The sequence below is a fragment of the Pristiophorus japonicus genome, chromosome 1, assembly GCF_044704955.1.
Source record: "Pristiophorus japonicus isolate sPriJap1 chromosome 1, sPriJap1.hap1, whole genome shotgun sequence".
NCBI classification, from domain to species: Eukaryota; Metazoa; Chordata; class Chondrichthyes; family Pristiophoridae; genus Pristiophorus; species Pristiophorus japonicus.
This window is the reverse complement of record NC_091977.1, coordinates 519151975-519164607: the sequence shown is the minus strand read 5'-3', so window position 1 is coordinate 519164607 and position 12633 is coordinate 519151975. Positions and strand designations below refer to the sequence as shown.

The 12633-nt window shown below is 43.7% G+C and overlaps 1 protein-coding gene across 1 annotated transcript in view; it reads right to left on the bottom strand.

The window, feature by feature from the left end:
- Positions 1 to 12633, bottom strand: part of napgb (N-ethylmaleimide-sensitive factor attachment protein, gamma b) — a 53529-nt gene that overhangs the window by 15901 nt on the left and 24995 nt on the right. Inside the window, exons 5-6 of the mRNA XM_070896204.1 lie at positions 12509 to 12539; positions 10053 to 10162 (exon numbers count right to left, since the gene is read on the bottom strand). Coding sequence (XP_070752305.1) covers positions 10053 to 10162; positions 12509 to 12539 — 141 coding nt within the window. The remainder of the gene's footprint in view (positions 1 to 10052; positions 10163 to 12508; positions 12540 to 12633) is intronic.

Sequence of the window (12633 nt, the reverse complement as noted above, 5' to 3'; positions counted from 1 at the left end):
TCAACTGATACTCCTTTGTCCACTTTATTGGAAACATCCTCAAAAAATTCCAGGAGATTTGTCAAGCATGATCTCCCTTTCACAAATCCATGCTGACTTGGACCTATCATGTCACCATTTTCCAAATGCACTGCTATGACATCCTTAATAATTGATTCCATCATTTTACCCACTACTGAGGTCAGGCTGACCGGTCTATAATTCCCTGCTTTCTCTCTCCCTCCTTTTTTAAAAAGTGGGGTTACATTGGCTACCCTCCACTCGATAGGAACTGATCCAGAGTCAATGGAATGTTGGAAAATGACTGTCAATGCATCCGCTATTTCCAAGGCCACCTCCTTAAGTACTCTGGGATGCAGTCCATCAGGCCCTGGGGATTTATCGGCCTTCAATCCCATCAATTTCCCCAACACAATTTCCCGACTAATAAAGATTTCCCTCAGTTCCTCCTCCTTAATAGACCCTCTGACCACTTTTATATCCGGAAGGTTGTTTGTGTCCTCCTTAGTGAATACTGAACCAAAGTACTTGTTCAATTGGTCTGCCATTTCTTTGTTCCCCGTTATGACTTCCCCTGATTCTGACTGCAGGGGACCTACGTTTGTCTTTACTAACCTTTTTCTCTTTACATACCTATAGAAACTTTTGCAATCCGCCTTAATGTTCCCTGCAAGCTTCTTCTCGTACTCCATTTTCCCTGCCCTAATCAAACCCTTTGTCCTCCTCTGCTGAGTTCTAAATTTCTCCCAGTCCCCAGGTTCGCTGCTATTTCTGGCCAATTTGTATGCCATTTCCTTGGCTTTAATACTATCCCTGATTTCCCTAGATAGCCACGGTTGAGCCACCTTCCCTTTTTTATTTTTACGCCAGACAGGAATGTACAATTGTTGTAATTCATCCATGCGGTCTCTAAATGTCTGCCATTGCCCATCCACAGTCAACCCCTTAAGTATCATTAGCCAATCTATCTTAGCCAATTCATGCCTCATACCTTCAAAGTTACCCTTCTTTAAGTTCTGGACCATGGTCTCTGAATTAACTGTTTCATTCTCCATCCTAATGCAGAATTCCACCATATTATGGTCACTCTTCCCCAAGGGGCCTCGCACAATGAGATTGCTAATTAATCCTCTCTCATTACACAACACCCAGTCTAAGATGGCCTCCCCCCTAGTTGGTTCCTCGACATATTGGTCTAGAAAACCATCCCTTATGCATTCCAGGAAATCCTCCTCCACCGTATTGCTTCCAGTTTGGCTAGCCCAATCTATGTGCATATTAAAGTCACCCATTATAACTGCTGCACCTTTATTGCATGCACTCCTAATTTCCTGTTTGATGCCCTCCCCAACATCACTACTACTGTTTGGAGGTCTGTACACAACTCCCACTAACGATTTTTGCCCTTTAGTGTTCTGCAGCTCTACCCATATAGATTCCACATCATCCAAGCTAATGTCTTTCCTAACTATTGCATTAATCTCCTCTTTAACCAGCAATGCTACCCCACCTCCTTTTCCTTTTATTCTATCCTTCCTGAATGTTGAATACCCCTGGATGTTGAGTTCCCAGCCCTGATCATCCTGGAGCCACGTCTCCGTAATCCCAATCACATCATATTTGTTAACATCTATTTGCACAGTTAATTCATCCACCTTATTGCGGATACTCCTTGCATTAAGACACAAAGCCTTCAGGCTTGCTTTTTTAACACCCTTTGTCCTTTTACAATTTTGCTGTACAGTGGCCCTTTTTGTTCTTTGCCTTGGGTTTCTCTGCCCTCCACTTTTCCTCATCTCCTTTCTGTCTTTTGCTTTTGCCTCCTTTTTGTCTCCCTCTGTCTCCCTGTATAGGTTCCCATCCCCCTGCAATATTAGTTTAACTCCTCCCCAACAACACTAGCAAACACTCCCCCTAGGACATTGGTTCCGGACCTGCCCAGGTGCAGACCGTCCGGTTTGTACTGGTCCCACCTCCCCCAGAACCGGTTCCAATGCCCCAAGAATTTTGAAAAAGTATCCACCACCACCAGGAACATTTTACTGAGAAATGGGCCCGGATAGTCGACATGGATCCTCGACCATGGTCTGGAGGGCCAGGACCACAAACTTAGTGGTGGCTCTCTGGGCGCGTTGCTCAACTGAGCACATACACTGCATTGCCGTACACAGGACTCTAAGTCAGAGTCGATACTGGGCCACCACACGTGGGATCTGGCTATCGCTTTCATCATTACTATACCCGGGTGTGTGCTGTGGAGATCCGAGATGAATGTCTCCCTGCCCTTTTTTGGTAGCACTCTGCGGTTAACCCACAACAGGCAGTCTCTGCCTGAATGGACAGCTCGTCCTTTCGCCGCTGGAACGGCTTGATTGGCTCTTGTATTTCAACGGGGATGCTGGCCCAGCTCCCATGCAGTAGACAGTTTTTTACTAGGGACAGCAGAGGATCTTGGCTGGTCCTAGTCCTAATCTGGCGGATCGTGACAGGTGATATATCATTTCCAAACGATTCCATGACCATCAAAAAGTCTTCGGGCTGCGCCACCATCAACAAGTTTGCAAACTGCGCCATTTCCACTCCCGTGGTGGGCAATGGTAGCCGACTGAGAGCATCCGCACAGATCTCGGTTCCTGGCCTGTGGCGGATGGTATAGTTATACGCTGATAGCGCGAGTGCCCACCTTTGTATGCGGGCTGAGGCATTAGTATTTATCCCCTTGTTTTCAGCGAACAGGGATGTGATGGGCTTGTGATCGGTTTCCAGCTCAAATTTGAGGCCAAACAGGTACTAATGCATTTTCTTTACCCCGAACACACACGCTAATGCCTCTTTCTCAATCATACTGTAGGCCCTCTCGGCCTTAGACAAGCTCCTGGAAGCATAGGCGACAGGTTGCAACTTCCCCGCAACGTTAGCTTGTAATACACTCCCGACTCCGTATGACGACACGACACATGCTAGCACAAATCTTTTACACAGGTTAAACAATACAAGCAGCTTGTTGGAGCATAAAATGTTTCTGGCTTTCTCAAAAGCAATTACTTGGTTTTTTTACCCCATACCCAGTTCTCACCTTTGCGCAATAACACATGTAGGGGCTCTAAAAGGGTGCTTAACCCCGGTAGGAAATTACCAAAATAGTTGAGGAGTCCCAGGAACGACCGCAGCTCCTTGACATTCTGTGGCCTGGGCTTGTTCCTGATAGCCTCTGTCTTGGCGTCTGTGGGCCGAATGCCGTCCGCCGCAATCTTTCTCCCCAAAAACTCCACTTCCGTTGCCATGAAGACACATTTTGACCTCTTCAGCCGCAGCCCTACACGATCCAGTTGCTGGAGGACCTCCTCCAGGTTTTGTAGGTGCTCGGCGGTGTCCCGACCCGTGACCATTATGTCGTCCTGAAAGACCACCATGTGTGGTACCGACTTGAGTAGGCTCTCCATGTTTCTCTGGAAGATTGCTTCAGCCGACCGAATTCCAAACGTGCATCTGTTGTAGATGAATAGTCCCTTGTGCGTGTTGATGCAGGTGAGACCCTTCGAAGACTCCTCCAGCTCTTGCGTCATATAGGCCAAAGTCAGGTCGAGCTTGGTGAACGTCTTGCCTCCTGCCAGCGTCGCAAATAGGTCGTCTGCCTTAGGTAGCGGGTATTGGTCCTGTAGCGAGAAACGATTAATAGTTACTTTATAATCGCCGCAAATCCTGACCGTGCCATCACATTTGAGTACTGGAACAATCTGGCTGGCCCACTCGCTGAATTCCACTGATACCCTCGCATTGCAGCCTTTCCAGCTCGATTTCCACTGTCTCCCTCATCATGTGAGGTACCGCTCGCGTCTTGTGGTGAATGGGTCGTGCCTCTGGGACTAAGTGGATCCGCACCTTCGCCCCGGAAAAGTTTCCAATGCCTGGCTCAAAAAGGGAAGGAAATTTATTAAGAACCTGGGTACATGAGGCCTCATCGACATGTGATTACGCTCGGATGTCATCCCAGTTCCAGCGGATTTTGCCCAGCCAGATCCTTCCAAGCAGTGTGGGGCCATTGCCCGGGACAATCCAGAGTGGCAGTTCGTGCACCGTGCCCTCATAGGTGACTTTGACCATGGCGCTGCCCAGGACAGTGATACACTCTTTGGTGTACGCTCTCAGTTTCGTGTGGATGGGGCTCAGGGCTGGTCTGAATGCCTTGTTGCACCACAGTCTCTCAAACATCTTTTTACTCATGATGGATTGGCTAGCACCAGCGTCCAGTTTCATGGCTACGGGTAAGCCATTCAATTTTACGTTTAGCATTATAGGTGGACATTTCATTGAAAATGTGTGCACCCAGTGTACTTCTCTGAGGCTCGAAATTGCTTTGATCCACCATGGACCGATCTCCCTCTGTCACATGGTGGTTAGCACGTTTTGCAGAGCTTGCTGCTCGTTTGCAAGCTCGTTGGAGATGCCCCCTGTTCCACAGCTCTTGCAAACATACCTTTTGAAGCGGCATGAATAGGCTGAATGGAAGCCTCCACAATGCCAACAAGGTGTGAATTGACTTGCATTCATCCTTTGTTGGGGACTCAGTCATCTGGGTCACCTGAGGCTTGCTGGCAGGTGCAGACTCGTGGGTTCTGCCCTGTACATTTCTGCTCGCAAACACAGTTCCAGTTAATTTATGAACATTCAGCACACAAGTGCTAGCAGAGATGTGTTTGGTGTTATCACTGGTGGACATAAACGCCTGTGCTATCGGAATGGCCTTACAGAGGGTCGATGTCTTGACAGTCAAAAGTTTTCGTAGGATGGTCTCGTAGCCAATGCCCAGTACAAAAAAGTCTCTGAGCATTTGCTCCAGGTAGCCATTAAACTCACCTTGTCCTGTAAGTCGCCTTAGCTCGGCGACTTAGCTCGTCACTTCCCGACCTTCAGATCGCTGGCACGTGTAGAACCGATACCTCGCCATCAGCACGCTTTCCCTTGGGTTATGATGCTCCCGAACCAGTGTACAGCTCCTCATATGACTTATCTGTGGTTTTCACCGGAGCCTGAAGATTCTTCATGAGGCTGTAGGTCGGTGCCCCGCAGACTGTGAGGAGGAGCGCTCTCCTTCTTGCAGCGCTTACTTCTCCGTCCAGCTTGTTGGCTACAAAGTACTGGTCTAGCCGTTCAACATAGTGCTTCCCAGTCCTCACCCTCCGAGAACGTCTCCAGGATGCCCACAATTTGCTGCATCTTTGCGTTGGATTCGTATTCTCGTCGCCAGTTATTGTGTTCCTAACACAGATGAGGCTGCACATAGGGAGGTTAAAGTAACAGTGACCTCAGTCTTTAATAAGACATTCCAGAGTGAGGAACAGGCCTTAGGAGCTGGCTTATATACAGTACTCCCAAGGGATGCTGGGATCCCTTGGGACTTCAGGGGATGAGCTCCCTGGTGGCGGAACATGGCAGTGCATGCTTTACAGATACACAACACTAACTGTCTAAAATTGTGAAAAGTTTTGATAGAGGAAAGACTGGTGGGAAAGAGTAAAAAAATAAGAGGCCATCAATGCAACATAGTCAACAAGAAATCAAAGAGAATTCAGAGAGTGGCGAGAATGTGGAAATCGCTACTGCAGGGAGTGGTTGAAGCAAATAGTATAGACGCATTTAAGGGGAGGCTAGGCAAGTATGAGGGAGAAGGGAAGAAGAACATAAGAAATAGGAACAGGAGCAGGCCATTCAGCCCCTCGAGTCTGCTCCGCCATTCAATAAGATCATGGCTGATCTTCTAACTCAACTCCACTTTCCTGCACTATCCCATAATCCCTCGATTCCCTTAATATCCAAAAATCTATCAATCTTTGTCTTGAATATACTCAACGACTGAGCCTCAGCTCTCTAGGGTAGAGAATTCCAAAGATTCACCACCCTCCGAGTGAAGAAATTTCTCCTCATCTCAGTCCTAAATAGCCGACCCCTTATTCTGAGACTGTGACCCCTGGTTCTAGACTCCCAGCCAGGAGAAACATCCTCCCTGTATCTATCGTAGCTCTATAAGGATTTTATGTTTCAATGAGATCACCTCTCATTCTTCTAAACTTTAGAGAAGATAGGCCTAGTCGACTCAATCTCTCCTCATAGGACAATCTCCCCATCCCAGGAATCAGACTGGTGAACCTTCCTTGCACTCCCTCGATGGCAAGTATATTCTTCCTTAGGTAAGGAGACCAAAAATGCACACACTACTCCACGTGTGGTTTCACCAGGACCCTATATAATTGCAGATACTCAAATCCTCTTGTAATAAAGGCCATCATACAAGTTGCTTTACTAATTGCTTGCTGTACCTGCATGTTAACTTTCAATGATTCGTGTACAAGGACACCAAGGTCCCTCTGAATGCCAATAAAACCCAATCTCTCACCATTTAAGAAATACTCTGCTTTTCTATTTTTCCTACCAAAGTGGATAAATTCACATTTCTCTGTATTATATTCCATTTGCCAAGTTCTTACCCACTTACTTAGGGTGTCTTTATCTCTTTGAAGTCACTTTGCATACTCTTCACAACTTACATTTTCACTTGGCTTTGTATCATCAGCAAACTTGGATATATTACATTTGGAACCCTCATCCAAATCATTGATATAGATTGTGAATAACTGAGGCCAAAGCACTGATCCTTGCGGTACCCCACCAGTTGCAGCCTGCTGGCCCGAAAATGATCCGTTTATTCCTACTCTCTGTTTTCTGTCTGTTAACCAATCCATACTAGTATATTACTCCCAAACCCATGAGCCCGATTTTGTTTAATAACCTCATGTGTGGCAGCTTATTAAATGCCTTCTGAAAATTCAAATACTCCACATCCACTGGTTCCCCCTTATCTATTCTGCTAGATACAACCTCAAAAAACACGATTTCCCTTTCATAAATACGTGTTGGTTATGCCCAATCCTATTAATATTTTCTAAGTGCCCTGTTACCACATCCTTAATAATAGATTCGAGCATTTTCCCTACTACTGATGTCAGGCTAACTGGCCTGTAGTTCCCCGTTTTCTCTCTCCCTCCTTTTTTTAAATAGTGGGGTTACATTTGCTAATTTCCAATCCGCAGGAACTATTCTAGTATCTATGGAATTTTGGAAGATGACAACCAATGCATCCACTATCTCTATAGCCACCTTTTTCAAAACCCTAGCATGTCGGTCATCAGGTCCTCATTATAATTTCTTCTGTCTCAGCCTGTAAGGGACCCACATTTACTTTCACTAATCTTTTCTTTTTTACATACCTATTGAAGCTTTTACAGTCTGTTTTTATGTCTCTCGTTAGTTTACTCTCATATTCTATGTCCCTTTCTTTATCAATTTATTGGTCCTCCTTTGCTGAATTCTAAAATCCTCCCAATCCTCAGACTTACAACATTATAAACCTCTTCCTTTGATCTAATACTATCTAACTTCTCTTGTTAGTCACAGTTGGGCCACTTTTCCTGTGGGGTTTTTGTGCCTTAAAGGAATGTATATTTGTTGTAAATTATGTATTGGGCTAGAAATTCCGACCTCACCGGGTCCGTACGAAGTGCGCACAGACCCGACGAGGCCTCCCAAAAGCCTTTTTTCGGGAGCGCATGTGCCGAAAACCGGCTTTTTTGATCCTCCTCATCCCTGGGAGAAGGACATACACGCGGGAGAGATTGAGCTATTTGCCCAACTCACGCCCAGTGAATGTCCTTCAAACCTTTACGGATGGTATAAGCAGGCACATAGCTTACTTTTACCAGCGTAACACTTTTAAAACATAAAAATTAAATTTATAAACTAATTTTTATATTAAAAAGCCTGTCCATTAAGGTAAGTTTATTTTAACCCTATTAAAACATGTAAAAAAAAAATTCCAAAAAGTATATTTTTTTCCTCTTAAAACATTTAAATAATTTTAAATATGAGCGTTTTATTTATTATGCTGTGTTTCGGTGTTTTAGGGGGTTATTCTCATTGATAGTAAAGGGAACTCGTACAAAGGGAGTTTCCATTTCTATCAATGAGAATACGGCAGAGTGATTGGTGGTCCAGGCCCACGTGACTCCAACACGTACGTACGTACGTACGTACGTACATACATACTTGAAAGACATCTCCCCATGCGCTGTGCAGAAAATCTAGGCCTCCGACCGGGATCCTACATTCCTCTGGGACCACCAGGTACTTTCGTAGATTTTTTTCGGGTCGGAGACGTTCGTACGAAGGAAGCCTTCGACCGCAATTTTACCCCCATTAATTCTTTAAATGCTAGCCATTGCTTTTCTACCGTCATACCTTTTAATGTAGTTTCCCAATCTAGCTTAGCCAACTTGTCTCTCATACCTACATAGTTTGCTTGGTTTAGATTTATGACCCTAGTTTGGGATTGAAATAAATCACTTTCGAACTCAATATAAATGCTATCATATTATGGTCACTCTTCGCTAAAGGCCCCTTTACTACAAGGGTATTAATTAACCTTTTCTAATAGAGGGTATATGCTGATAGAGTTAGATGAGGAGGAGGTGCAAATGGAGCATAAACGCCGGCATTGGACTGGTTGGGCTGAATGGCCTGTTTCTGTGCTATTACATTCTATGTATCCAAGTAAAGTCAGAACTACCTGGGTGACAAGCAGATAGACTACAGAATAGGAGATTGCTAGTAGTGAAAGATTCTATCAGCAAGTGAATCGACAGCTTTTTTTGCAGTCATGACTGAGAATTCCGAATGGTATGCTACCTTCCTGATGTCAAGGCGAGGGACATCACAGAACAGCTGGAAAAACTTCTTGGACAGGAGGAAGAGCAGCCTCGTCCACGTTTTAACCATAGATTAAAGTACGTTTGAGGTCTTACAGAAGGAGTTTAAGGAGTTTCGTACTAAACTGAAAAAAGGCAAGCTCTGGATTGCTTCGCCTGCTATGCCAGAGAGAAAGAGTAGGATTAATAAAGCTGTTGGAATCGAAGCAGAGGGTTTAGCTGAAATAAACAGAGAAAATATCAGAGGGAAAGAAAGAGGCCTTCAGGTCAGGCGAGATAAAACTTCTTAAAACATTTATCAAGATGTGGGCAATATTGGCAAGACTGTTATTGCCAATCTATAGTTGCGCTGAGAAGGTGGTAGTTGGCCCTCTCCTTGAACTGCTAGTCTTTGTCCTGCTGGTATTCCCACAATGGTGTTAGATATATACTGATTCAGTGATGATGAATGAATGGCGATAAATGTCCAAGTGAGAATGGTATGCAACTTGAAGGGAACTTAGAAGTGATGGTGTTCCCACGACATTGCTGCTCTAATCCTTCTTGGTGGTAGAGGTCACAGGTGAGGTAGATGCTGTAGAAGTAACCTTAGATGAGTTGTTGCCAGGACACCAGCAGAACTCTTTGCTCTTCTTTGAATAGTGCTATGGGATCTTTAATGTCAATCTGAAAGGGCAAATGGGGCCTCAGTTTATCATCTCATCCGAAAGACAGCACATCCAAAAGTGAAGCACTCCTTCAATACTGCACTGAAGTGTCAGCTGAGATCATGTGCTCAATTTTGTGGCGTGGGCCATGAACTCGTGACCTTCTGACTCAAAGGTGGGAGTGTTACCACTGATTCAAGGGAAGCGGAAAGAGTCCAGTTGTGGAGGATAAAGGTACGGCAGAGATATTAAATAAATATTTTAAATCAGTTTTTATAAGTGATGATGCAAGTGAGAATATCGGTGTTCAACAGGAGGATGCCGTTTTATATTCACTATACTTGAGACTGCTTAAAGCTTAGATTAAGATATTTGCACTGTTACTATTGTATAAATTGTTCACCTATCTTCAAGTGTAACAACAGCACTGCACAGTAAAAGTAATCCTCATTATGTACCCGAGAGGTTTATGTAGAAGTAAAATGTACAGTCTGCAGTGGTGTAGACTATTTCTCCCATTATACTTCAAAATGGTAGTTACAGCAAGTATCAGAAATTTGTAATCTTTCATCTAAATGCCAGCATCACATTTTTGTACTATATATAATCATGAATAGCTTAATTATTATTGTTTTATATTTCTTACTTTCCAGCACGATCTAGTGCCATGGCAGCAGTGTCGGGCGTTCCATTCTCTACGAACATCATGCTGGCTTTCTCAATGAGATGAACTGCTTCTGGCAACCTTTGCATTTCCTATTATAAAAAATTCTATTATACACACATTTCATTAGGCAACCTTCACACTCATTTGGCCTTTTCAGCATCACAGAACACCAGCTCACGCTCAGCCAGACCTATTTTCAGCCTTGCAGCAAGGAGAGGAGAGTAAATTGGTTACTGACTCTGAAAGTGAAGAGGGGCACACCGTCACTTACAATTCTTCAGAGCTAAAGTTCCATGTGGAAATTTAAAAAAATGTTTGGTGAATACATGAATGAGCAGCAGTACTTGGGATAGGGTGCATGCCTAACTGCTTCTCATCAGGGCATAAGAACGTAAGAAATAGGAGCAGGAGTAAGCCATTTGGCCCTTCGAACCTGTTCTGCCATTCAATATCATGACATCTGATCTTGGCCTCAACTCCACTTCCCTGCCCGCTCACCATAACCCTTGACTTCCTTAACGTTCAAAAATCTGTCCAGCTCCACCTTAAATATATTCAATGACCCAGCCTCCACAGCTCCCTAGGGTAGAGAATTCACAGATTCACAGCCCTCAGAAGAAATTCCTCCTCATCTCCGTTTTAAATGGGCGACACCTTAATCTGAACCTATGCCCCCCTAGTTCTAGATTCCCTCATGAGGGGAAACATCCTCTCCGCATCTAGACTTGTCAAGCCCCCTCAAAATCGTATACATTTTAATAAGATCCATCTCTCATTCTTCAAAACTCCAATGAGTATAGGCCCAACCTGCTCAACCTTTCTTCATAAGACAACCCCTTCATCTCAGGAACCAACCTAGTGAACCTTCTCTGAACTGCCTCCAATGCAAGTATATCCCTCCTTAAATAAGGAGACCAAAACTGTACGCAGTACTCCAGGTGTGGTCTCACCAACTATGGTTGTAGCAAGACTTCCCTACTTTTATACTCCATCCCCCTTGTAATAAAGACATACATTCCATTTACCTTCCTAATTACTTGCTGTACCTGTGTGCTAACTTTTTGTGTTTCATGTACAAGATCTCTCTGCATTTTGTAATCTCTCTCCATTTAAATAATAATTTGCTTTTTTATTTTTCCTACCAAAGTGGATAACCTCACATTTTCCCACATTATACACCACCTTCCAAATTTTTGTCCACTCACTTAGCCTATCTATAATCCCTTAGCATATTCTTTGCGTCCTCCTCACAACTTGCTTTCCCACCTATCTTGGTATCATCAGTAAATTTGGCTATATTACACTCGGTCCCTTCATCCAAATCATTAATATAGATTGTAAATAGTTGAGGCCCCAACACTGATCCCTGTGGCATCCCACTAGTTAGTTTGCCAACCTGAAAAAGGCCCATTTATCCAGACTCTGTTTTCTGTTAGATAGCCAATCCTCTATCCATACTAATATATTACCCTCAACCCTGTGAGCTCTTATCTTGTGCAGAAACCTTTTATGTAGCATCTTATCAAATGTCTTCTGGAAATCCAAATACACTACATCTACTGGTTCCCCTTTATCCACTCTGCTTGTTACATCCTCAAAGAACTCTAATAAATTTGTCAAACATGATTTCCCTTTCATAAAACCATGCTAAATCTGCTTGACTATTATGATTTTCTAAATGTCCTGCTACTACTTCTTTAATAATGGACTCCAGCATTTTCCCAATGACAGATGTTAGGCTAATTGGTCTATAGTTTCTCACTTTCTGTCTCCCTCCCTTCTTAAATAGGGGCATTACATTTAAGGTTTTCCAATCTGCTGGGAACTCTCCAGAATCCAGGCAATTTTGGTAGATTTCGACCAATTCATCCACTATCTCTGCAGCCACTTCTTTTAAGACCCTAGGGATGCAGGCCACCATGTCCAGGGGACTTGTCAACCTTTAGTCCCATTAGTTTGCTTAGTACATTTTCTCTAGTGATAGTGATTGTTTTAAGTGCCCCCCTGCATATAGCCCCTTGATTATCTATTATTGAGATGCTTTTAGTGTCAGGGCAGGGTGGAACCAACTGTAATATCACTTCTGTTAGGATTGCATGTCAAAGACAATGAACCCCAATGACAGTACCCACATGGACAAAGTTATCTGAAACATAGACAGCAAGATTTCTCTCAATAAAAAAAAAAATACATTTTCTTCCCTAAATAAGTCCACGCCAACAAAATTGCATTCTTAGAAATCCCACATTTCATAGCTGGTCATTTCTGACATATTGTTAGCAGGTTAATCACAGAGAAAATGGATATTCTTACTTTTTAGTCGAAAAAGGAATTTTACACATTACCTGCTTGTAATGAAAAATGTATCTTTATTTTAAGAAAAGGAGATAAATCACTGAGATTTTAGAATTGAAAAAAAACGCCAAGGGACCAACCTTTAGCATCATTCCAGCCTGTTCAAATGCTCTGTGGAGAAAAGAGAGAAAGAAATCACAGCACGAAGATACAATTCAACGCGAGTCCACACCACAAAACTGGCTGTAATTTAGTACAAGCTGGC